Source organism: Amblyomma maculatum, chromosome 11 (assembly GCF_055883805.1).
Source record: "Amblyomma maculatum isolate TAMU_Amacu chromosome 11, ASM5588380v1, whole genome shotgun sequence".
Taxonomy (NCBI): domain Eukaryota; kingdom Metazoa; phylum Arthropoda; class Arachnida; order Ixodida; family Ixodidae; genus Amblyomma; species Amblyomma maculatum.
In genome coordinates, this window is record NC_139354.1 from 153,050,120 (window position 1) to 153,077,536 (window position 27,417).

Below are 27,417 nucleotides of genomic sequence, written 5' to 3' on the forward strand. Positions count from 1 at the left end.
CCGAGGCACTTTCATTTTTACCGTGAGACCCTCCTTCAACATGTGTGCAGCTTCTGTCTGCTCTGCTGGTTGTGAAGGGTCCGGCAAGGCCTTTAACAAAGGCAGGTTTTCGCCGCTTGAGCGATATCCACCCAGGCAAATTGGTACGGAGCATGTCCATTCTTCGCAAGGCCACTTTATCTGGGTATTTTTGCAATATGGCATTGGGAGGAGTAATCACAATGTAAATCATATGACACGTGCCAGAGAAATGCACCAGTGAACTTATGCACACGGCACCACCAGCTGCGCTAAGTCGCCTGCTGAGGCCACCATTCTTCTTTGTAGCAACTAGCCGCGGTTTGCAGTGTTGTAGTGGTTATGGCGCCTGATTGCTGAACTTGAGCATGCAGCATCGACTCCCCGCATCTCGGTGAAGGCAAAAAATAAGACACCCGTGTGCTGTGCGATGTCAGTGTACCTTTCGAAGAAAAGTTACCTGCAGCTGGGGCATCCCTCATAGCATGAGTTACCATGGGGTGTCCAACTCCATGAAGCCTAACCAAACCAAAACCACACTCATTCCTCTTGTGCCATGCTTTGCATATTCAAGCTTCTCGTCTTGGTCAACAGCTGTGATTCACTAACTGCAGCTCATTACGAAATGAGCCACAGTGCGCATAATGTGCCAGCACTGAAGGGAGGCCCTAATTTCATGAAGATAGCTACATTAGAGTGGGGTCTAAGAAGCTCTGCTTTGACAGCCCTGAAAGTGGGGTGACAGTGTCAGCATCAGCCAAATTGGAGAACCTTCATTAATATACTCTGTGCGCTTTTTAATGACAGAAAAAAACAAATCTTTGGTGAAAGTACTTTTCTGTGTTCTCGGTTGAAATGGTAACATGCCTATGATGTTATCGTATGGTGCTGGATGCATAATTTGGGTGCTTCTTACTGTCTTAAGAGCTATCTGCTTTTACTTGATGCTAACTAGTGCCTTGCATTCTGTTACTATTGTGCTATGTGCAAAGGCTAATTTATCACCTAAGACTGTACCTATGCCTACATTATTTAGCTCCACTCCGTAGCCAGTCTAGTATTGGCCATTGCCAGGACATTGCCAGTTTTCACTTCGTCCGCGATAAAAATTTTATGGGACGCACCATGAGCACAAATGATTGATTTCATTGCCACCTTTGCGCACCACTTTGAACGGATCTGTACAACCTATTTTTGACCTCCTTATAAAGAAGAGAAATCAAATTCTGTTTTCAAAATCGCTTTGCCTAAAATCTTGACAGCAGGTGCTTTGTGGGCAGACAGCTCTTTTGCCACCAGTTGGCCTCTGAAACCTCGCTTACCTCTGTTGCTTGTACTGCATTCTTGGAACATTTTGTTCTGTCGCTGTTGTGAGGAATTTGTCATGTTCTCCGCCCTGGGCTGAGAACCATTCATGCTGTGTTTTTGCAGCTTCTGCTCCGGTACGACCGCACGGACGAAGCAGAAGACATTGTGGAGGGTTACTTGGACAGCCGGTCAGATGACTGCCTGCACGCTGCCCTCTTCGCCCAGGCCCTGTCTCAAGGTCACAGGGACGCACCCAAAGAATCACCGGATTCTCGGAGGCTGGAGATTCTTGAGGTGCCTTGCCTTCAGTGTACCTTGCGCACAGGGTTTGGGGCTACCTGCAGAAGATGCAGAAGGCCTTGCTGTAAGGGTAGCCTTTATAGCTGCTGGGGTTGGTGAAAGTCCATCTCTTCTGATCAATCAAAATAGCAGCATTACCTCATGGCTTACTGCAAATATATACCTTTCCACCATGGATATTGTAATTGGGAATGGCCAACTAATCTCACACTAGGGAATTTCACAACTAGGGAACCCAGCCGAAGACAAGTCCACTTGTCGAAACCTTGGCTCAACCTGCAAACTGAGGCCCCCCCACTTAACCCTTGTTCAGTGCTCCTTCATACCTAGGGAACTTTGGTTATTTTTGGTGCCATAGGTTCCTCGTGTTCAGTTTAGGTGTTTTTCGAAAGCTGCCAATCATTGAGACCGCCATTCTTACTGATGCTAATTAGGTACGGCCAAATAGTTGCGCCGATGTGGCAGTGATCCGTTCCGCCATCGGACAACAATAAGCCCGCCTCGCGCGGCAAAAGCCCATTATGTGGCCCTTTTTTTTTTTTTTTTTCGTTTTGTTTTTTTAGGACTGCTGCAGCTGAGGCTCTAAGGGAGCACTTCAGGTGAGGGTCAAAGGAAGTACCTTTGCAAGACAAACAGAACCACCTTTGCAGGCTGCGAGGTTCGAAACTGGGTTTGGGCCCACTGCGGAGGAGGGGCGCGCAGCGGGGTTTACGGAGCTTCTCCCAAACGCACGCCCCTGTAAAAGCCGAGCACCAGGCCGGGGGACGCTTGTACCCATTTTTACCGGTGGGTGTCCGGCGGTGGGTTTCGAACTGACCACCTCCCGCAGCCGAGACGGGCGCTCTAACCACTACGTTTATCGCCTGGTGTTTGGCGCATTGTGGCCTTGGTTGCAATTGTACCACTTGGTAATTGCCAATTGAAGCTGCCAGCGTATGGTCCACACAACTCATAACTTATGCAGCCATGTCACCACCGAGCTCTGATCAAACGCAGCTGCTGGCCAGACTGTTGCCATGGCACCACAAAAATAGTCCGATAAGCGGGGTCTGCTGTGTAGGTTGTCTGTTGGTCTATTTCTGTTGAGTGCCACTTCTGATCCCGTGCTCAACGTGCAATGACACTGCATCTAGCACTAACTGGGCAAATTAGGCGAAGCTGTTTCATTCATGGCAGGCGCTTCCTTGGACAATGATTTGATTAACCACTAGTTGCATAATTAGATGCAAGGCTAGAATTTTCTGAGTCATGTAGTTGTCAATAAAACTTATTGCCGGGCTAGTTGGTGATACACTCTTAGTTCGTGTTTGTGTCCCTTCCTCCGTGCTCGTCCTTTTGCACTACCTTTTATTCTAAGCATGTAGTGCTCATGCTGATAAACCTCGGAAAACCAGGCGGGGTTTGATTTGTGAGCCTCCATGAAATGAGGGTATATTGGAGCAGACAGTGACTGCGCATTTGGTTGTGCTAGACAATCCGACACTGCTCACAACTGTTCCTCAGGAGTGGCATTTTACTACAGAAATTTTGGCTGCCTAGGCTGGCTGGCTGTTTCCACACAGCATGAAGTGTTCCAGTCTAGAGGAATGACCACTGTCTCTTCACACTGAGTGCTTTTTGCAGCAAATGTCACTACTAAACTGAATCATGTGACACTGCATGAGTCATGCTGAAGATGAATAGGATTTGCTAAAAGGGATGCTAACAAAAAAATGCTAGCTGTAATTGTGTAAAGTTTGTGCCATAGATTGAGGAATTGGTATGTTATGGAGATGCACAACATATCCTGCCTTTTTTTTGTGTGTGTCTCATGCACATAATAATAATAATAATAATAATAATAATTAATAATAATAATTGGTTCACAGGAAGGGAAAGACGCGGTATCTTTTGCATTGTTTCTGTGGACACCTGAACCGCACCATACGGGAAGGGAGGAAGGTGGGAGTGAAAGTGGATAGAGAGAAAGAGGAGCTGTAGTGGAAGGTTACAGAGTAATTTCGACCATCTGGGAATCTTTAACGTGCGCTTATCATGCACGTCTCAATTTCGACTTTCAGAGAATATGTGAAGCTGACCCGACCAATCCACAGGTTCTGGAATATGTGCAGCTTATCGAACACAGCGGTAAGCATTGGATTTTCGCCTTTTTCTTTCTCGGCTACTGTGCGCATTCGGCTAAGGCAACTTCCAGCTGTGATGGGAGCAGTTGCAGAGTGGGCACCTTTGCTGTCTGCCTTGCACCTAGGCACGACAGAAGGCCCCGAAAGTGTAAATTAAAGGTCCACAGAAATGGTCACCAAGAAGGGTAAATAACGCCATACCACTAATAGATATTGAACCACCCATCATTCTCCCGCAAAAATTTTCAATCTAGCTTCTGCAACACCAGATATTGGCGATTAAAAATGTCCCTTCCAATTTTCCCTCTCAGCTCGTACGCCGAAGGGAGTCATAAAAAAATAAAGAATACAAGCAAGTTCAAAGCTCCACCCAGAAATATGTCACTTCAACGAACTTCTGGTTGCCGCGCGCGCGCTCGCGCGCTGCTGGTGTACTCAAGTCAACCCGTCCTCGCTCGCACACGCCTGAGGCGCCTGTGGAGTTCACTAGTTCTCCTGTTACACGGGCAGGGTTAACCACGGTTAGCCTAACCGCGGTTACATGGTTACCCATGGTTACACCGCTAACCGCGGTTATCTGAAACCGAGCTTGGCGACCTCGGTTTGCGTCGCTAACCGAAGTTACGGTGGAGTCTGTTGACGAAGGCTACTCGTCGGCGCCCGAGTGTGTGAAACGTACGGGCGGGTCTGCTTCACAAAGTTATTCATTTGCCCACTGTATCACGCTTAAAGATCGATGTATAGAATATGGTGCCGCCCGACGTCTTCAATTACGGCCGACAGCGCAGCGACTGCGTACTGAAGCCTTGTCTTGCCTGAAGTATCATTTGCACAGCTTGTTGCTAAGCAGAACGTCAAAAAATGCGTGGACTTAGCTGTAATGAAAGCACATGATTTTGCAGCGCTTGCTGCACTGGATGCCGCAAGCAGGCTGAGGTATGTTACACCTTACCGCGGGGGTAGGCCGCGCGAGCGCGGCGAATGACGGCGCCGTGCGTGACCGTCCCTAGTCTTCGCTAGGCCTAAATTGTTTCGCTTTGAAGCTGCGGCGGTCGGCGCTTGGAACTGATCAACGCTGTCGTAAATCGTCTACTTATGAAACTGCCTTATTGTGAATCCTATCCTGCCATAGTAAAAGAATCATAGGATTAACTCTAGCGACTAATTAATCGCAGAGCTAGTATGAGCAGATCAGATGAGCCGAAATGCACCGGCGGCAGCTGGCTTGAGCAGAAACTTGCTTGTATCACGGCTATCGCTCTTACCTGAAATTTGCTGCTGGTCAGCGATCCTCAAGAGGGCTTCATAGTTGATATTCGGCTCAGTATTCCAAACGCCAACAAATTTTAGCACGCTTTATTTCGAACATCGTTACTAACGGTACGCCGTGTCGTTCGCATACGGTATGCCGGAGGAGGGGCCACAGCGGCGGTGTTTATGGTGGTCGAGGAGGTGCTGCCATCGTGTGGTGCTTGACCGTGCTGTTGACGCCTCGTCGGACGACACTCCTATACTCCTGAAACCACGTTATATAAACAAGATATTTGTAAATGCAGCTTCGTTCTGCCGATCCCTGCGATGCTTCGGTTGTTGCACTTAATGGGCAATGGCCACCTAACCGATAAGGGCGGTGAGCTGTGTAACAACAGCGAACTGCGCAGCGCATGAGCAGACGACTTTTGCAGCTACCGGAAGTGTGTTCGTGACGTCATGGCTGCAGTGGCCGCAGCGAATGGCAGCCTCTAGCAAGCCTTGCCAGTCAACTCACCCTTGACGTCACGGGTTAAAGAAATAGTTCCATGCGACACCACCAAGCGACAACCTCTCTTACCCGCGAATTTCAAGAAATGCTGTTGTTAAAAATTAATAATAAATCACTGGCTTAGTTTCAAGGAGTTATACTTTGGGCTAATGCTCAAGAGGATTCATTCTAAATAGTGAACATGTTTATCAGTGGCTTCTTGGTGGCTGTTTCTGTGGACCTTTAACAGTGCCTCTGAAAATCATCCTGCACTTGCTGTTGATGGTTCTTAGCTTAATTAGCATAAGTGACTGAAAAATAGGGAGGGGTGTTTTGCCTGATAGCATTTATCATTCTGCACTATCCTCGCCCCTGGCAATGCACTTGCACCATCTACAGTTTGCCCCTCTCTCAAGCAAAATACTATACCTGCTATTCACACAGTCACTTAGCAATGCCAAAGTTCCTCATGATTGAAAAAAAGCAAAAATATTTCCCGTTTTTGAATCGGGATAGATCAAAAGACAACTATCGACGAATTTGTCACCTTGAATCGCTCAACCACTTTTATCCACTTCAACAGGGCTTTCGTAAGTTTCTATCATGTGAAATACAACTCTTGGAATCCACACAACACCCTTCAGTACTTGACGATTGGTTACAAATTGACGCCATATTTCTCGACTTTTCAAAGGCATTTGACCGTGTTCCGCATAATCATCTACTAGTTAGACCTGCCTCACTTGGTATTTTGCAGACATTACTCATCTGACTTGAGCACTTTCTTAAAGGGCATGTACAGTTTACGTCCTCCAACTGTCATAATTCATCATGAATTGACGTAACATCAAGTGTCCCTCAGGGTGCTGGATTGTCACCATTCATTTCATTTCATTTATTGCACCCTCAGGGCTTTCGCATTACAGAGGGGGTGGGAGCAGTGAAACAAACAGAATCAAGTACAAAAGGAAGCATGACACAAAACAATACTGTTGAAAATAGCTCAAAACGAAATTAAACAAAAAGGAATATACTAGTATACATGGGTCAACAAAAAGCAACCAAACAAATCTCATCTGCAGAAACAACCTCTCAGCTAACATAGAAACAAAACTTTGACTTTTCGTGGATGACTGTGTCGTTTATAATGCTATAAATGCCCTGAGGACATCATTAGGCTACAAAATGACATCACCACAGTTGTATCACGGTGTGAGCAATGGCACATACCACTTAACCTAAGCAAATGTCAACTCATGTCTTTCTCTCGTAAGCACAGCCCTGATAACTGCACATACCATACCAATTCCACTCCGATTGTTCGAACTTTATCCTACAAATACCTTGGCGTCCACGTGGCATAAATTTTATCTTAGGTTACTCACACTGAATCAATATGCTCACAGGCTTCACATACTCTTGGTTATCTACGAAGAAACCTACCATAAGTACCACTCTAAATCAAACAGCTTGCATTTCGAACCTAAAACTAGAATACACTTCATCTATCTGGTGCCCTTCACAAGCATACCTTAGTAATGAACTAGAAGCCATCCTAAACTGTGCCGCATGATTTATCATGTCACAGTACTCAAGTGAAACCAGCATCACAGCACTAAAACATAGTCTTTCCCTCCCAAGCCTTCACTCACGTCGTATCAAGAGGAGGACACACACACATGCGCTCTGTCGTCTGCTATAGCGCTCTTTCTCTGACAATGAATAACCAACTCGCCCAGCAACATACCCTGCTCTTCCTCCTTCATTGTTTTTTTTTACCACCCTCATAGCCGGCACCCTCCCCTACAACCTTCGTCAAGAATGTCCCGTTGCCTTAACCATAGTCATGCGATAGCTCTGATTTTTGGCTGCACTTCAGTAATGAAGAACTCTCTATTTCATATACAATAACAGAATAGAATGCTTTACCAGATGATATTGCTTCATGTAAAGATTTCAAACTTTTCTAAACTCAAGTAATGAGTCACATTCAATGTTCTATCTGAGAATGCCCACTAGTAGTCTGCTTATATATTTTGTTCCTCTTTGTTTTGTTTCTTGAACTGGTGCGTTGATATGTTGTTTTACAATGTTATTGCCCTTGCCTTTTGTTATGCCTTCTGGCCTATAAGGCTTCCAGTTTGGTTCCTTCTTGAGAGGTGACTCAAGAGTGAGCCTGCAGTAGCAGGCAGCCTCTTTGCTTGCTCTTCCTTAACACGTGGCAGAGTCCATTGGTGTGTGCGGAGGGTAGCGTTCCCGGTTTCCCATTCACTGTTGCCCCTGTGAGTCAGATGAACCATGACTGCATGTGTTCCCTTTTGGAAGGATCAATTTCCACAGCCAGGGTGCTCAGCTCCTCAAAAGCGATTTTGTGGTCCATGTGTTCGCAGTGCTCGGCGAGGGGGTTGCTTTCCGAGTTCATTAACCGGGCATCAATTTTGTGTTGCCTGATTGACAACTCTGTCGGTAGACGCCATTTTTGATCATGAAAATTACAGTGACCTCTGGTGAAATTGAGATTTTGTGCCTGACAGCAGTGTCATTAGACATTTTCCTCGCTTGAAGAGTGTAATAATGACTGCCTTCTAAATTGATAGAGCAGCATCACAATGCTGAACTTCTTTCTTGAACCGAGATAGGATTTTTCCAAACAGTGGCAGAGGCATCAGCACTGTGGAGGCTTCGACGAAGCTGCAACAGCTGTTACTAGCAGCCAGGTGTTGAAGATCAAGCTGTGTCTCACTGCGGTAGCTCTATGGTATGGGTGCTTGATTACGGAGTTGGGCAGTTAAATTAAAATAAAGTTAAATTGGTTCACAGGAAGGGAAAGGCACAGTAACTGTCACACTTGCTCTGTGGACACCCGAACCGCGCCGTAAGGGAAGGGAGGAAGGTGGGAATGAAAGTGGAAAGAGAGAAAGAGGAGCCGTAGTGGAGGGCTACGGAGTAATTTCGACCACCTGGGGATCTTTAACGTGCGCTGACATCGCACAGCACACGACGCCTCTTCGTTTCGCCTCCATCGAAACGCAGCCGCCGCGGTCGAGTTCAAACCCGGGTACTCCGGCACAGTAGTCGGGCGTCTTACCACTGCACCACCCCGGCGGGGCAGAGTTGGGCAGCCCAGCTTTGGTTCCGGTGTCCACCTTTCGCTGAAGTTGGGGCCAGTGTGTACACACGTTAAAGAACCACAGGTGGTCAGAATCATTCGGAGCCCTCCACTGCGGCATTCTTAATCTGAGCCACGTTAGGAACCTAACCAAATTAAAACCCATCTGTGGGACCACACTCTCATGCTTGGCCCCAATGTGCTGTGTCTGCAGAGCAAGGGGAGGACAGTGTGGTGGAGTGCCTGCGTCTCCTAGCAGACTTTGTGGACTGCCCGGACAACAAGGACAGTGTGGTGGCCTGGAGGCTGCTGTGCCGAATCACACTAGGTTCCAGTCACAGGTGATACTCATGGATCAAATGAAGTAACTTGGTGCAAAAAGTGGTCTGACGACAGTTGGCAATGCGAAATTTGAGTGCAGCTATCCCAGTATTCCAGTAAGATGAGGTAAAAACCTTGAGGGACACGTTTCTATATGTGTGCAGTTTGAGCCTAGTCAGTATTATTGTCCCTCGTAACCATTGTGCCAATGGTACTGAGTCCTTACTCATTTCTTGATTTTTATGCAGTAATTTCGTTTGTGGATCTGCCCCTCTATCAAGATGTTACGGGGAAGATCCACAAGCGATAGCGCTTTGTACGTTGATGGCAGCTCAAATCTGTCCACTCTCAGCATTGTTGTTTTTAGGCCAGCTGTCGCACTTCATCATCCTCTGGAGCATGACCAGAGAATACCGCTAAGTTACATTACGTTTACGTAGGCCCCTCTCCTGTTAATTTGGAAATTGGGTAATTCGAGCAGTCCCGGCTGACACTCATATAAGTCCATATATGTCCTAAGGTATACAGACTCATTTATAACTATAATTAAGAGTGTTAATGTTTTAAATAGAATAGCGAATAAATAAGCTAAATAAACCCAGTAGTACTATCTCAGACAGATGCCAACAACCATTTTTGGCTGTAGCAGTGCTGCCAGTGGCAGCACAGCTACAAGTGTAGCTGCAGCTACGGTTGTAAAAGAATCTCCTCTTTTGAAAAAGATCGAATTAATATGGACCCCAGCTCATGCGGGGAATCTAGGAAATGAGGCTGCCCACCAATACGCTCTAGAATTAGCCGGCCAGGCGGTGGCGCAAAATCAGGAACCGGAACCCTTCGATGAGCAAGCCGTATCATACCACGAGCTCACTGCATATTACAAAGCAATAAGAAGAGCACTCCCACCACCCTATAAAACACTGACCAGACAACAACAAGTCATATGGAGACAGCTACAGATGGGGACCCTCCCCAATCGAAACTACATATCAAAATTTATAAATAAGGATATGAATCCCTTCTGCCGGTTTTGCGGGGAGAAAGACAACTTCGAGCATATGATGTGGACTTGCAAAGCCCATAAGCCTCCCTCAGAACTCTTGCCTGATCTCTGTAAAGAAGTTGGGACAAGCTAAGGTCCAGCGATGACCCTGGTATTCACTTCAAGGCCGTCGAATGGGCTGGCGCTGCCTAAAGTCCCCACAGCCTGCAGCATGCTAGCTGACTTCCCCTATTCCTCCCACTTATTGGGAATAAAGTTTTATCAGCCTCAGACAGTCTCTTTATGCATTCAATGGACATTTTTTCTTGTCCCATGAATGCTGAATTAACGAGTTTTGTCCATTCAGTAGTGATAGTGCAGCTGCACCCAGTTCCATGCAGGCCTGACCTATACAAAAAAGCGGTTTACAGAACTCTGTAAAAATTTATACCAGATTTTTCAGCAGAGCATGCACTATTTCATTGAATATACTAAATGTGAATTCTTAAATAAGGTGAACAATGTTTGCTGCTTTTTTAATTACCATTTTCTTTTTTACTGATCAGATGTTCTATACTCAACTTGATAGTCAGAGGCATTTTTGTTTTCTGTATTTGTATTCGATTCATATTTGATTCATATTCGAAAATTGCAATATTTGCATAGCCTTAGTCCATATGAAGCCTTGGCATAATGTTGAAATGTAGAATAACTTTGGACACTCTGGGCTGCTACCGCGGTTGCTGCAGTGAACATCACGGCCTGGCACCATCATCCGCTCAAATCTGACTTTCTCGATCAATTTAAGGTATAAATTGCTGCCGTAGCTGCGATTTCTTCTGTCGATACTGCCACCAAATGGTAAGATCTACCAGAAATATGTGTTTACAGTAGTCTCTGGCAGCAAACTGTTCTGTTAACTTCACACCATCCCGCAGCTGCCATTGGGCATGCACATCAGCCAGTCATGCCACTTTGAGTGCTCCTTGGCGTGTTTCTTTTCTTTTTTTTTTCTGTTAAGGTGTTGTAATGATGTTCTAAAGCTATGCAGGTATCCCTCGCATGCATCCACATGCTGCTGTCAGTGGGCTGAGAGTGTGCGCTCGTCACGCGCAGTTTCACCGAACTGTGCACTTCACTGCGATGCTTTGCCGCGTCGACTGTGCGATGAAGCATCCTCAGAACACGGAGAGGTGGTTTCTGAAGAGGCACCGCTGCGACTGTATCACACTGTGAAAACTGTAGCTGCATTCTTTACCGTCTTGGAGCAGTTCCCGAATGTTTCCACGGTATGTGCACAGCAAAGCACCGGACAAAACTGTGAGAAACCATCGTAGTTTCATCTCAAATTCATACAGCCATCATGCAGGTGTTCATTGGGTAGAATTACGGCGATGCAAATGGTTTTCAGCAACTTTTGGTCTATACAAACATTTTTACTGGTCTATTGAAGGCCAAATTAACTAGAGTTTACTGTACAGAAGGCTCTTTTCTGACAACTGCCAATGCTGCCTCTACATTCCGGTGACCTTGCCTCAGATGGAGCGTGAGCAACATGGGCACATGCCTTAAGCTCTGCCCTTAAGGCTCATTAATAGCTCCCATCTATGGCTCCCCTTTCTGATTTGCATTCCTGCTAATGCACGTCCCTGGTTGCCATATCCTTACTCCTTTAGTGTGTGCCTCTGTTACATCGCACCTTTATTCTTTATTCAGTAAGAAACCCCCAATACGGCATTATTCCGGAAGATACAAGTCTTTATAAAACAAATGCGCCGTGCTTCGTCTCACTACTTCACTTGGCAATACATTCCATTCCTTGATGGTTCGTACAAAAAAAGAATACTGGTCCTTGAGCTATACGGTCGCGCTTTGTGACTATCAATTCATGAAGATATATAATGCGGGAGGTGCAAATATGCTTTGGATGAAACTCCTGTTTGACTATGATAGATTCTATAAAAGAGCTTTAAACGTAGAGCCCTGCGGCATTCACTCAATGAAACCCAGCCCAATTCCTTTTTCATTTTACTTGTGCTAAGGAAGCGGTCGTAGAGGCCTAGGATAATCGCGCAGCGGCAGATTTTATGCGCTCAAGCATCTGTACATGAATACTCTAAACCGGATCCCACACAGGGCAGGCATACTAAGATGGGTCTGACGTATGTTTTGTACACCGCCTCTTTAGCATTCCTATGTGCGTGTCTTAAATTGCGCTGGAGAAAACTGAGGGATTACCTGCATTTCTTGCTAAACTATTGACATGCGCCGACCATGTACCATCCCCGGACAAAATAACAACTAGATACGTCGCTTTTGATTGAATTTATTCTTTATAGAGGGAATACATATTGATATAACAATTTATTTTTATTTTGCCTGGTGAAGCAAGCGTGACCGCATTTTTTACCATTTAGGGTATTGATGTTGCACCAACTCTCAGTGCATCTGAGGTCATCCCTGAGCTGTGTGAAATCCGTTTCACATGACACTCTGGTGTATAAGGCACAATCGTCCACGAACAACCGCACTCGAGACTTAATCCTGTCAACAATATCATTTATAAATATGAGAAACGACAGTGGTCCTAGGACAGATCTTTGGGGCACTCCCGACGTGATTGCCACAAGACTAGAGCACTTTCCGTTTACCAATGCCCACTGTTTCCTGTACTTTAATTAGTCTTCGATCCAGTTATACACGGAAGGGTTAATATTTAGTCGACCAAGTTTTTGTAGCAGTGTTGAGTATATAGCATACATTTTTAAGCTGCCACATTATGGGAAAGGCTCCCTGACTGAACTATAAAGGCCCACTTTCACTAAACTATCCCAATATTTTTATGCAGCCTAGAGGCTGTCCGACACAAGGTCCAAAGGTGCTGGATTCAATTTCCATGTCACCTTGCCATCTGAAAGCGGCCTTGTTGGCACACGTGGTGCCTGCACTGCAGTGACCTGTCAAAGGCATGCTCATGATTTTTTGCTCACTATGCCTGTGGCACTTACCCTCCTTCTGTGCTTTCCATCTTCCCTTTTCTGCCCACCTCACTGTCCCTTTGCTGCAGCAGCAGTGCCATTCACAGTGCTTGCAATAGGGTGCTCACCCAAGCCATCCTATGCTGGGTGCACTTCAGCTTCTCCTTTGCATGTAAGACGCAGTAGAGGGTCCCTCAGAGTCCCAACACTCCCATTCATGACACTGTACCAGCAGACTGCGGGAGGTGTACCAGTGTCAAATGTGCCCCTGGGCCAACCTATAGGTGAGTGGCAATGCCACTCAAGGCAGGAGAGGGCACCATACAGTTTTGCTCTAAAAAGAGAGAAAAGTGCTGAGGACTGCCACCTCCAATATTGAAGCTCACCCATGTGTCATCATCATCAAAGGCCTCTGCCATATCCTTCTAAATACTACCTCATCTGCACGCCTAACTTTCTGCCGCCCCTGCTACGCTGTCCTTGCCTTGGAATCCAATTGGTTACCCTATGCAATGATCAGTTATCCTCTCTTCACACTACATGCCCTGCCCATGCCCATTTCTTCTTGATTTCCACTTGAATGTCAATAACTTGAGTTATTTCTCTGACCCACTTTGCACGCCTCCTATCTCTTAACGTTATCCCTACCATTTTCCGTTTCATAGCTGTCTGCATTGTCTTCAACATAAGTAGAACACTTTTTGTTAACCTCCACGTTTCAGACTCATAGGTCAGTACCAGTAAGATGCAGTTGTTATATGCTTTCCTCATGAGTGATACCGGTAAGCCGCAAGTCATAATCTGCAATTACCTTCCAAATGTGCTCCATCCCAATCTTTACCTCCTTGTTATTTCCCTTTCACGGTCCGGATCTGCGGTTACTACCTGTGCTAAGGTGGCATTCGCCTACTACTTCTAGTGCTTCTCTACCTAATGTAAACTGCTGTTCGTTCCTGAGGCTGTTTAATGTTACCTTACTCTTCATGTTGATTTTGGGCCTACTTTTCTGATTTTTCTTTTTAAGTCATCAATCATTCTTTGCAGTTCATCGCCTGATTTACTTAGCAAAGCAAGAGCAGGCAGGGGAGTTGGCGTGCACACGTGCGCATGCTGGGTGTCCCAGTTAACTTGTGCCAAGAGTTAAAAAAAAAAATTAAATATTTGAGATAGGCCAGAGAAACTAGTTGCATACAGCTTCCAGGTGTCTTTCGCACCAAAGAAACCTCTTTTTTAACAGGCATTGTACAGTACAGTCCACTTATTACGATACGAGATATAGCGATATATCGCTTATAACGATCAAATTCCTGAGATTTGTCGTTTTTCCAATTTTCCCCTATGTAAAAATAAACCAAATATAACGATCGATTATCGGCGGTACATCGGATACGATAGCTTTATCGCCGCCCGGTAGGTGTTTACCACGAAAAGTTGACTGATTATTCAATAAAAGTTAAAATATTAGGAAGACAATGACGTGAAAACTCAACATATGTGGAAAAAACTGAAGGAAATGAGGACTATCATCACCGCAATTGCTGCCGCGCAAAGGGTGCTGCTGCAGCCATATTGTCATCACCATCGCCGATTCTGCATCTGTGGAAGATGGCAGCGACCACATTGATGGACGGCGCGATGGCTCACGTGATGAAATGGCAGATTCTTCAGGATTTTTGGTAGGGTTTCAAGGGTGGAAGCCTCGTGACAAAATAGGGACATTCGCACTCTACGAATTTAACAATCATCAAGGCTGGGGATGTCCTTCAGTTCTTCTAGTTTCTAATTGGTTTAGTGCACGCAAAAGGACTGCCGCCAGCGTACACGCTACTGGAAGTGATACTCACGGCGATTGTCAAGCTTCAGCTGCTGTTGAAGCGAACACAAATGTCCGATTGCTTTAAGTATGCTAAAGTTATTTTACGGCTATTGATGTGCTCTTCACGATGATTAGCGTGTTCAACCAGATTTACTCATGGCTAGTAAGTAGGCAAGCCCACAGGCATGGGAAAATACCTGGGTGTGTTTTGTTTTGTCATTTTTCTTTTTTTTTTTTTGCCAGTCCAGATATAACAATAATCGGTTATAACAATTAAATTTTCAGGTTTTCTCAATATTGTTGGACTGCACTGTATGTAGAAGACAATCGGCTATGAAGGACAAGTTAGCCTCGACTTCTTGTACTCAGTCTCGCTTGTAACAGGCATTTTAACATTAGATGCGGCCCATCTATCTCCAGGTTCAGTTGCAGCCACGGTGAAAACAAGCGAGAGACATCTACGCTGTCATTATTAATTACAACCTCAGCAAACAAAGAGTAGGTCAGTCAGCTATGAAACGACTAAAAGAAGCACCTGCAGTGGGAAATGAAAAGTAGAGGAGCTCTTAAGGCTTGCCGCAAAGAGCACAAGCGCGAATGCACATGTGCACGAGCCTACTGGGAGCGCGCGTTGGGTACTCCATTGAGTGGAGCTTTGTATGAAGAAGCACCATAAGTATTCTGTCTGCTAGTCTGAAGAATACAGCAGAAATTGTCTATTACCCTACATTTCAGTATAAACAACAAATCTATCCGGTAATTGTGAAGAAAGTGATCAGCTGGTGATGCAAACAAGCCATTGTGCCAAGAAAGCAAGATATAGCCAAGCCAAGGCCAAAACAAACGACATAAAAACAGAAGTGGTTCTGCTTTGGCAAGGACAAATAAATAGCTCTGCTTGCTATTCAACCACTTCCAACTCCATTCACAAAGCCTTATTTGCTTTTTATTTTTTGTCAGAGTAGCAACATTCACAGGCTTGTTACTCACAGCCTCTGTTACCATTTGTCAAACAAACATAAATTTCTGACCGATATTTCTGCTGATGATGTTTCATAGTTTTGGCTGCTTCTGGCACCTTGGTGGTAAGCTGGCTACTTTTATGATTTCAAGGCACTTGTTTTCTTGTAGTGTTACCAAACACATAACGTTTTCCGTAACTGCGAATCGCTAGTTGTGGGGCCACTTCAATTGTGATGGCCCTATACTACAATCGTTGCAGACGCAGTTTACCAACATGTACAGCTTTGGCCTAGCAGCCATGAGGCTCTTCGCCTGATTGTCAAGCTCGAAGAAGCTGTATTGAAAAATAGCATCAATGTAGGTGTGAAGCGAATATTTACAACTATTTCAAAGCAAATCAATGTAAGAAAGTTGCGAGGTGTGTTCAGTGTGTGTTAGTCCACCAAGCAGATGCGATATGCTAGTGAAAACTATAATAACACTTTTGCTATAGGATATACCCTTCTTTTTTACGTATGTTAGCCATAGGATGCTTAGTCGAAATAAGCTCTGGTTAGCAAACTGGACTGTGGTACCCTGTTTATAAGGGGCCTCTCATGTAAGAGACAAAAACTGCTTCCCAGTGCATGTCCTTTATAAAGGGGTTCAACTGTATTTAATGTTTTAACCCTTGGCACAAGTTAGCTGGGAACCTGGTATAATTATTTATTTGATATCTCAAAGGCCCCTGGCATGGGGCATTACATGAGGGATGGGCATGACAGTTAAACAACAGTGGTCTTGATAGCGTTCTTAAATTGGATGGCGTCGACATGATGTATGGTGTCCTGTGGTGGATCATTTTAGTATCGGAATGACGTGACGAAAAAAGATCGAGAATGAGCGGAAGTTCTTGAGGAGGGGGCGTAGACGGTCTTATGGCGATTAATACGGTTTGAGAGGCGATAAGCAGGTGATATGACTGATTCTCCTAAACATGAATGATAAAACACATGAAAGAGGCACAATAGAGAAATTTTTCATCGGGTTTCAAGGCTAGGTAAATTGGCTCTAGATTTTAAAACAGACACACTAGTATAGTATGAATAATGAGATTAATTGAAACGGATAGCACGATTTTGTATTTTTTCTAAGGTTAAAGAGAGCTTAGGCTGGTGAGGATCCCATATTGCTGAAGCATATTCTAGTTTAGGACGGACAAAAGTTAGGTATGCTAATGATTTGATGGATGGGGTGGCAAAACGAAGATAGCGCTGTATGAAACCAGGGTTACGATTAGCCTTATTAGCGATGTTCATGACATGAGATAACCATGCTAAGCTTTGTGTTACAGTGATACCCAAGTACTTGCAGGAAGAGACGGATGACACTTCAGAACCAAAAAGAGCGTATTTAGAAAGAGTATGCATCTGCCGACGATGAAACGAAATCAAACATGTTTTGGAAATATTAAGAGACATTAGCCAACGTTTGCACCAAGCTTCGATTTGGTTAAGATCTTGGCAAAGAATGACAACGTCAGTACTGTTAGTGATTGGGCGGTAAATTACACAAACGTCAGCAAATAAGCGGATAGTAGAGGAAATATTGGAAGGAAGATTGTTAATGTATATCAGGAAAAGCAAGGGTCCCAGGACTGTACCTTAAGGAACACCTGAAATGACCGGGCTACGAGGGGAAGAACAATTGTTAGCATAGACAAATTGCTCTCTGTTAGTCAAAAAGTTACACAGCCATTCTAATACTAATGGGTTAAGATTTAGGCACGATAGCTTTAGTCTTGTACGCGTTACTTTATCGAAAGCTTTTTCAAAATCAAGGAAGAGAGTGTCAGCAGAAACATTTCGGTCAAGGTTGGAGCTTAGGTCGTTAATAAAGAGAGCCAATTGGAAGTCACATGACCGTCCTTTCAAAAAGCCATGCTGGTTAGTATAGAAAAAATTTACGGAGACAAGGAATTTCACTATGTGCGAATAAATAATATCTTCTGTTAGTTTCGAACAGACGCTTGTGAGGGAAATGGGGTGGTAATTTTTACATGAAACTGATGAGCTCTTTTTGGGGACCGGAAGAATCTTATCAACTTTTCTATCTTGTGGAAGGACACCTCTTGGTATGGACTGTTGAAAGAGGCGGCACAATATAACAGTTACAATGTTTTTAATACTTTTTAGAATTTTAGGATTTATGCCGTCAGCACCAGATGAAGATGTAAGTTTCAATGAGTTTCATGATGCCGTTATCATCAAATGTAATCTGTGGCATAACTGGGTGGCTGAGAGCTGGGAATTCTGGTAAGTCATCATCCAGTTCACTTGTAAAAACTGAAGAAAAAAAGTTGTTAAGAGCATGGCTAGATCCGTGTTTCGGGATAAGGTTGTTGAAGTCGTCATGTAATGTTAGAGGCTTAGAATGTGATGGGTTTATAGCTTTCCAGAACTTGGGGGGGTTGGTGCGTAACATGGAAGCTAGAACAGACGAGAAAAATGTACGTTTAGTTTTGCCTGATAAGGATAAGTATGTTCAGATCGCAGCAGTGGCGTAGCGGTAGAACATCTGCCTCGCATGCAAGAGGACCGGGGCTCAAATCCCGGTGCCATGCAATTCTCCACCGGATGAAAGAAAACAAAATAATCCGCGCGTCGATGGAATCCGCCTTTTGTGGGAGGATGTGGCGCCATCATGCGGGAGCGGGCGACAAACACATTGGACGACACTGTAGCAGGCGCGAAAGCGCACCATACGAAATGGCCACGGCAACGCAGGTAGAAAGCGAAAGCTCCCCCTTTTTTGGCCTCGGGACGGAAAGTAGTAACAGTGATTGCCGTATATCATGTTCACGCAGTATGGGGGAATGTTAAAGCGTTTTCACAATGCACTCATAACGCACGCATATACTATCTTCGTATTGTAAGAGCGTATAGCGCGGGCTGTGTTCGACAGGACAGAATGAGACGCTCTCAGCGTGCAGGTTCTCGACAGACAGGAGAGCGCGGGGGTAGAGAGAGAGAGAGAGGGATCTCAAAGGGCAAAGCAGCCAGGGGTTTGTTGATACTGCAGAGCTAGGTGGAATCATCTCCTGTGACTTACAAGCGGCGCATGACAGGCAGGACAGGGTGTTGTTGCGGGCGCACCGTGGCTTGGCGTTCTAGTTTGCCTCTGATGGTAGTGAACACAACGGTCGTAATGTAAATAATGTAAATAGTGTAAATAAATTCATCAGTATACTCATTCGTGCCAAGAAGTCTGCCCATCTGTCTCATCTCCTCTGCAACGTGTCGCATGCCAAATGGACCGCTCCTCCATCCCGAGGACCTGACGTTGCAAAAGGGCAACAAAGAAGAAGGAGACCAACGAAGATTAACTGGAGCAGTTAGGGATAAGGGTAGATGGAGAATACCTCAGTAATCCGCGATTTGCTGATGACATTGCCTCGCTAAGTAACTCGGGGGATGAACTGCAAATAATGATTGATGACCTAGACAGGAAAAGTAGAAAGGTAGGCTTAAAAATCAATATGCAGAAGACTAACGTAATATTCAACAGCCTCGGGAAGGAACAGCAGTTTACGTTAGGTAGCGAAGCACTGGAAATAGTAGGCGAATTCGTCTAACCACGTAGTAACCGCAGATCCGGACCATGAAAAGGAAACAAGAAGAAGAATCATACATATTGGGATGGAGCACATTTGGCAAGCATTCACAGATTATTACTAGCAGCTTACCGGTATCACTCAAGAGGAAAGTATACAACAGTTGCATCTTGCCTGTACTCACCTATGGGGCTGAAACGTGGAGGCTAACCAAGAGGGTTCTACTTAAGTTGAGGACAACTCAGAGGGCTATGGAACGAAAAATGGTAGGGGTAACATTAAGAGATAGGAAGCGTGCAGAGTGGGTCAGAGAAATAACTCAAGTTACTGACATTCTAGTGGAAATTAAGAAGAAATGGGCATGAGAAGGACATGTGGTGCGAAGAGAGGATAACCGATGGTCGCTGAGGGTAACAAACTGGATTCCGAGGGAAGGAAAGCATAGCAGGGGGCGGCAGAAAGTTAGGTGGACGGATGAGGTTAAGAAGCTCGCTGGGGTCAAGTGGATGCAGTTTGCACAGAACCGAGTTAATTGGAGAAATATGGCAGAGGCCTTCGCCCTGCAGTGTGTATAGTCAGGCTGATGATGATGATGATGTTTTTTCTGCAGAATAATATCTTTCCTATGCATATGCGGTGTCAAAACGTTTTGCGGATCGAAAAAGATTTTTCTTTTTGTTTCGGAGGCGTTTCAGCTCTTTGTTGAACCATGGCGACGATGGGATTTCAGTGACGGTGACAGTAGGGACGTGTTTATAAGTTGATGCATCTTGCTTCTGAAAAGGGACCAGTTATTTTCATTTGATCGCTGGGAAAATTTTTGGAGAAACCACATGCAGAAATCAGTTAGTTCGGAATTAATGGCTGCATAATTGCCTTTGTTGTACAGTGTTAATGTTTTTCGTATTTTTTTTTTTTTTTGTGCATGACAGCTGGCAGGAGTAGGTGGCTTGAATTACGGAATGATTACTGAGTCGGTAAATGAAGAAGTGGCGGAACCTTATCAGGGTGAGAAGTTAATACGAGGTCGAGTATGTTGCAGGAATGATTGCTTTGCCTTGTCAGGTTTGGTACGGGTTGGGACAGACCAAAGGTTAGACAGTTCAGTTCAGTTCAGGCGTTCAGTCGTGTCCGACTCTTCGTGACCCTGTGGACCATGTCACGCCACGCTTTCCGGTCTCTCACTATCTTCTTAACATCACATCACAAGGTTAGACACGTGTTAACAAAATCGCTTTCAATGTTATCTCTACATGTTGTGGTGGAAAGGTCGGACCAGTTTATTGCAGGAAAGTTAAAGTCGCCGAAAAGAACAATCGGAGTATGTTGATGAGCCGCGGTTATCACACGAAGTGCTTCGTGGAAATTAGCAACAAAAGAATCGGTTAAATCTGATGGATGATAGCAAACGCCAATGATTATGGAAGGAAATAAAGCATGTGAAATGTGGATTTAATAGCTGGTTCGAACGTCTAGCGCTGGCAGTAATTCGGGCACAGCAGGATCGAACTACCAGTCGCAGGGCACAGCTTCAGCGCGAGAGAGATGGGCGCCGGAGACAAGCGATGATGATGGCGATGCCGCAGCGTTGTTTGTTCTTTGTCTTCTTTACATTTCCCCTGCGTGAAGAAGTCGCCATCCTGGCGACTCACGGAGAAGAGACGACGAGAGGGTCGTAATACAGCTTGAGGCGGCTAACGTGGACAACCTCACGGCCACGGCGGCGGTGGTCGGAAGAAGGGGCGACTGGCTCGATGATGTAGTTAACAGGGGATGTGCGTTCCAAGACGCGATAAGGTCCGTGGTATTTTGTTTCTAGTTTGCTGGTGGCAGGAACGCCTTGAGTGTTGAAGGTAAACGTGCGAGCTAGCTGACGGCATTCCTCGGCCTTCTGTACAATATCGGACAAAGCACTGTACTCAGAGGCATCTGGATTGTATGGCAAAATTGTGTCCAGAGTGCAAAATGGTTCACGGCCGTATAAGAGAAAGAAGGGCGAAAAACCAGTTGTTGCTGGGGGGCAGTGTTGTACATGAACGTTACGAATGGCAGTACCTGGTCCCAGTTGGAGCTCCCAGATTCAGATGTAACATACATTGCGAGCATGTCCCCAAGCGTACGGTTGAAACGCTCCGTGAGGCCGTTGGTTTGCGGGTGATACGCGGTTGTAGCCCGATGTATTGATTTGCAAGACGAGACTACTTGGACTACTTCGGAAAGAAAGACACAACCTCTATCACTCAGTAGCTCGCAAGGGGCGCCGTGTCGAAGAATGAAGTGGTGCAGAAGAAAATGGGCTACCTCTCGGGCTGTCGCTGTGGGAAGTGCAGCAGTCTCTGCGTAGCGGGTCAGGTGGTCGACGGCGACGATTACCCATCGATTACCGGCGGTACTCCATGGTAGCGGACCATAAACGTCGATTCCTACGCGATCAAACGGGCGAGCTGGACACGGTAAAGGCTGGAGAGGGCCAGCGGGGTGGCTAGAAATCTTGCGTTGTTGACAGGCGGTACAAGAGCGAATGTAACGACGTACGAAATTGTACATTCCCTGCCAGTAATACATCTGACGAATTCGATCATAGGTTTTCAGGACGCTGGCATGAGCGCTTTGCGGGTCAGTGTGATGGTGTGCACAAACCTCGGAGCGGAGGTGGCGCGGAATGACAAGAAGCCACGTTCTGCCGTCTGAGTTGTAGTTCCTTCGGTAGGGGAGGCTGTCCCGAATGGTAAAATGGGAGGCCTGTCGGCGGAGTGCCCGAGGATGCATAGCCGCAGAAGTAGTGCCTAGGATATTTAGCAGGTTAGAAACCCAAGGATCTTGTCTTTGCTCGAAAGGCATATCCTCAATGGTGAGTGCTGACAAGGATGCTTGAGGAGGGGATGATGAGTTAGGCGAACGTACCGGTGACCGAGAAAGAGCGTCGGCGTCAGAGTGCTTGCGTCCAGAACGGTACACTACACGGATATCGTATTCCTGAAGCCTGAGAGCCCAGCGCCCGAGACGGCCAGACGGATCCTTGAGAGACGCGAGCCAGCAGAGAGCGTGATGATCTGTAACTACCTCGAAGGAGCGGCCATACAAGTAAGGGCGGAACTTTGTTATAGCCCACACGATTGCTAGGCACTCCTTTTCGGTAACGGAGTAGTTGGACTCGGCTTTGGTAAGAGCACGGCTTGCGTAGGCGACAACGTATTCGGAGAAGCCAGGCTTGGGCTGGGCGAGGACAGTGCCGAGGCCGACACCACTGGCATCGGTGTGAAGTTCTGTAGGTACAGTAGGGTCGTAATGGCGAAGGGTTGGCGGTGACGTCAGAACATTGCGCAGTGTCGCGAATGCATCATCGCAGGCTGGCGACCAAGAGGAGAGGTTAGGGGTGCCTTTCAAGAGCTGTGTAAGGGGGGCTATGATGGTTGCGAAATTCCAAACAAACCGATGAAAGTACGAGCAGAGGCCTACGAAGCTTCGCAGTTGTTTCAAATTGGTCAGTTTCGGAAAGTCAGCAACGGCGCGCAGCTTCTCAGGATCAGGCAGAATTCCATCTTTGCACACATGTCCGAGTATTGTGAGCTGGCGGACACCGAAGCGGCACTTTTTGAGGTTCAGTTGAAGACCGGCGCGGGTTAGGCAGGTGAAGACCTGGCGAAGTAGGAGTCAGGTGGGTCGGGAAGTCGGTTGTAAAGACGACAATATCATCATGGTAGCATAAACAGATGTTCCATTTCAGGCCACGCAGTACGGTGTCCATCATTCTTTCAAATGTGGCTGGGGCGTTACAGAGTCCGAATGGCATAACATTAAATTCGTATAGTCCGTCTGGAGTAATAAAGGCGGTCTTAGCGCGATGCTCCTCTGCCATGGGCACCTGCCAATACCCAGAGCGCAAATCAAGTGAGGAAAAGAATTCTGCGCCTTGAAAGCAGTCTAGGGCATCGTCGATACGTGGGAGGGGGTACACATCATGACGAGTAATTTTGTTGAGGCGGTGATAATCAACACAAAATCTTATGGAGCCATCCTTCTTCTTAACTAGGACGACAGGAGACGACCATGGACTACAGGATTCTCTAATTACTCCGCGTTGCAGCATGTCATCGACTTGTTGGGCAATAACACGGCGCTCAGTCGGGGACACCCGATACGGCCGCTGATGTAGAGGTGGGTGAGCGCCAGTGTCGATGAGGTGGGAAACGGTCGTCGTGCGGCCCAAGGAAGATTGCGGAATGTCGAAGGAGGCGCGGAATTGGTGTAGAAGGTCAAGAAGTTGCTCGCGGTGACGCGGTTCTAGAGCGCTGTCCACAGAATGGTCAAAAAGGTCCCGCTGTAGTGGATCTGAAGTCACATGAGTTGGAGTCAAGGCTTCAACTTGGCAAACAGGGAATGACACATCATCAAAGGCGAACAGAAGGTCCACGGGCTCGATGCGGCCGAGGCACTCCCCTTCGATCAACATAGCGGGAGATGCAATAGGATTGGCTACCAGAAGTGTGCAAGCGCCGTTGTTCATGTCAAGGACGGCAAACGGCAGCGGTAAGTGGCGGCGGCGGCAGACAACGTTAGAGGGCACAAAGAAGACTGTAGTGGTGGTAGTAAAAGAGGCAGTGAGGGGAACTAGAACAGCGCTAACGGGTGGGATGGTTGTGTCATGAGCTATGAGGAGTTTGGCTGCAAAATGAGGATGCGACTCGTGGAGCAGGACATCAGACGGTGCACTTGGTTCAATGAGCTCTACTTCAGGATTGGCGCAGTCAATAATAGCATGATGCTTGGACAGAAAATCCCAGCCGAGAATGACGTCATGAGAACATGTGGGGAGAACGACGAATTCGATGATGTACTAGGCTGCAGCAATGACGACGCGAGCAGTGCAGACAGCTGTCGGCTGTACGCTGTGAGCTGATGCGGTACGAAGCGATAATCCCTCGAGAGGCGTAGTCACCTTTCGGAGGGAGCGGCAGAGTTTTTGGCTGATAACTGATACAGCGGCACCGGTGTCAACGAGCGCGAGAGTATGAACACCTTCAATGATGACAGCAGTAACATTCGCGGGATTAAGACGAGGACTTTGAAATTCTGTCGAATACGCAGTTCGTGCCTCGCGAACTGCGGCGGTTAGTTTTCTGGCTGAGTAGCGGGTTGTCGGCACATTGGCGAAATGGAGCGGCGACGTGGTGATGGCGAACGACGAGGCAGGAAGTCCGGAGGGTCAGGGGGTGCTGTTGGAGGACCCGATAGGACGGGGAACTGGGGGGCCAAATAAGGTGGCGCAGGCCGTGCAGCAAAGGCCATATTTATTCGGCGCCGGCAGTAGCGTGCAGTGTGCCCAGGGATGCCGCAGTGGTAGCAAATAGGCCTGTTGTCTGCAGTGCGCCATGGAGATGGTGTCTGACGCAAGGGGGGAGCAAAAGCTGTTGGTGCCGAACGCATAGGGGGCGAAGCATAGGCATATGCTGGCTCAGGAGGTGGACTTGAACTAACTTCGGCATACGTGCGACGCAATACATGAGGAGGAGCCGGCGCGAATGCTGGAGCGTAGCTCAGTGGCGCAACGCCAGACGAAATTGTGGGCGTGGGGAACGGCATTGAGGATGCGACCGGAGCTGATTGAGGAGCAGGATTAGGAACGACTTCAGATACATGTTGCTGGATTGCACGGCGAAGCTCCGGAACAAGGCCAGTTGGTGACGACTCCTTAACATATGGCTGCAGGGACAGTTGTCGCGCGACCTCCTGATGTACAAAAGCCTTGATGTCTTCAGAGAGGCTAGATGACTCCCTCTCCGCGGCTAGTTCAGCAAGTGATGCTTGAGACTGGCGAATCACGTAGCTCCTTGCGGAGTTCGTCGTAGCTTTGACAGAGGTCGTAGATTTCCTTGACCGTAGTGGGGCCTTTGGCAACGAGCATGTTGAAAGCGCCGTCATCAACTCCTGTGAGGACATGACGTATCTTAACGGCCTCGGTCATGGTCGGGTCAACGCGGCGACTCAAATCAACAATGTCCTCAGTGTAACTGGTGAACGTTTCACCGGGCAGTTGCAGTCGCGACCGAAGACGCTGTTCCGCGCGGAGTTTTCGGATGGCGGGGCGGCCAAAGACATCAGAAAATTTGGTCTTGAAATTCGGCCAGGTGATAAAGTCCGATTTGTGGTTTCGAAACCACAGATTAGCCATGTCGCTCGAGTAAAAGATGACATTATTGAGCTTACGATTGTCGTCCCAGTTATTGTGACGGCTGACCCGCTCGTAAGTAAACAGCCAATCGTCGACGTCGTCATCGCTGCTTCCACTGAAGGTAGCGGGGTCCCGTTGACGAGGGGCACCTGTGCAGGTGACTGGCGGAGGTAGGTGCAGTGAAGTAGGCTCCATCATTGGGGCAGTCAACGTTCTGCTGCGAAGTTCCAGGGCGAGATGGGTACAGGGAACTTCAGATTGACCTCCACCAAGTGAAATGTGGATTTAATAGCTGGTTCGAACGTCTAGCGCTGGCAGTAATTCGGGCACAGCAGGATCAAATTACCAGCCGCAGGGCACAGCTTCAGCGCGATAGAGATGGGCGCCGGAGACAAGCGATGATGATGGCGATGCCGCAGCGTTGTTTGTTCTTTGTCTTCTTTACACATGGCTCTGAATGCACGATATTTCTAGAGGGGATGGAATTTTAATTTCAGAACAAAGAAGCGAATTGTGGGTTTCTATTAGCACGCCTCCTCCCCGTTTATCTGTTCTATCGCGACGGAAAACAGTGTATAGTTAGGAAAAACGGAAAATATTTCAGTCATGTACTGATGATGTTAGCCAGTTAGTATGATTATGTTGCTATCAATTGTGCGCGCAAGACTTTCAAGGGCATTAAGTTTGGGCAGTAGGCTACGGATATTAAGTGTAAAGGAAGGACAAGGAGCAGAGCTTCGGACTGACAGGAGGTTCATGCAGTAGATATGGCATGTGGACGGAGGGGGGTGGGGGGTGGCAGGGAACAACTTTCTTTGAGGAACGGTTGAAAATTTAGACAGTGTTATCAATGATTAGTTTATCATGGCGGAGTTTGTATATTTTTGGTAGAAGTTTTGCAAATTCTAGTAATCGTTTCCTGATAAAGAGAGTAGGTTTTGAGTAGTCTACCGAGATTCTGTAGTCTCAGTTTTTTAGTTCCTTAGCGCAGGAAAGGACTTTCTCTCTAGTTTTAAAGTGAGCGAATTTAACGATGATCAGCCGTTTCCTGTCGCTTTGAAACTTTTCAAGCCTGTGAGCTCTTTCAACATTCATGGGGCTGATTGTGACGTCGAGTTTGTCCCTACATATTTCTGAAATCCACTTTTCAGATTCGGCCCATGTTTCTTTGTCAGTGTCTGACAAGCCGAAAAATAATAAATTGATTCTGCGTGATCTATCCTCAAAATCAGCCATTTTTCAAGAGAGATTTGCAATTTCATCCGAGTTTTGCTCCGCAAATGTTCGCACATCGTTAACATCGTCCCGAGTTGTGGGAAATGATACACAATCTTCAATTTTGACGAGCCTTGTTTTAATTTCTTCGAATGTTTTATCATTCAAATTTAATTTCGAATGAATGCCTTTTATTTCGTCTAGCAAAGCTGCTTGCCCAGAACGTAATTCGTTCAAGGCTTCCACGATTTCATCAGTAGAGCGGGTATGTGGAGGCCCGGGATTTTGCTCGACGTCACCTGCCAAGATTAGTAATTGATGGATGACACTGAGAAAGTCATAAGCAATCGTTAAACAACATTGTGGGCTTTGCAGCACAAGCAACGCAGCATGACTAGTACAATAATAGAGTCGAACATTGAGCTAGTTGGTCACACATCTCTTGGAAGAAGGTAGCAGAGCAGATAACAACACAAAGCACACACAAACTGACACACACAGATGACTGGTACGCTTTGTAAATAGTTGGTAGCAGTAATTTACCTGAGCAACAAAAAGGCGACGCAGGTGAGCAGATGTGGCCATCGCTCTTAGGGAGGTATCCGTAATAAGAAATCACAGAGGAAAACCACACTATGATTATAGGGTATGTGTTTTTTGTGCCAAGTGGTGGCTAGCAAAAGCTGAAATTAGACCTCACTTTTCTGAGCTGTGGGCGCATACTCTTGGTCACCATTGCTGAAATATGTGGTGCGGCTTGGTGCATGTAGTGATCTGTG

At 46.5% G+C, this 27,417-nt stretch overlaps 1 protein-coding gene across 1 annotated transcript in view; it reads left to right on the forward strand.

The window, feature by feature from the left end:
• Positions 1 to 27,417, forward strand: part of LOC146175200 (uncharacterized) — a 164,520-nt gene that overhangs the window by 64,208 nt on the left and 72,895 nt on the right. Inside the window, exons 8-10 of the mRNA XM_084584642.1 lie at positions 1,450 to 1,620; positions 3,687 to 3,753; positions 8,814 to 8,940. Of these exons, the coding sequence (XP_084440768.1) occupies positions 1,450 to 1,620; positions 3,687 to 3,753; positions 8,814 to 8,940 (365 nt within the window). The remainder of the gene's footprint in view (positions 1 to 1,449; positions 1,621 to 3,686; positions 3,754 to 8,813; positions 8,941 to 27,417) is intronic.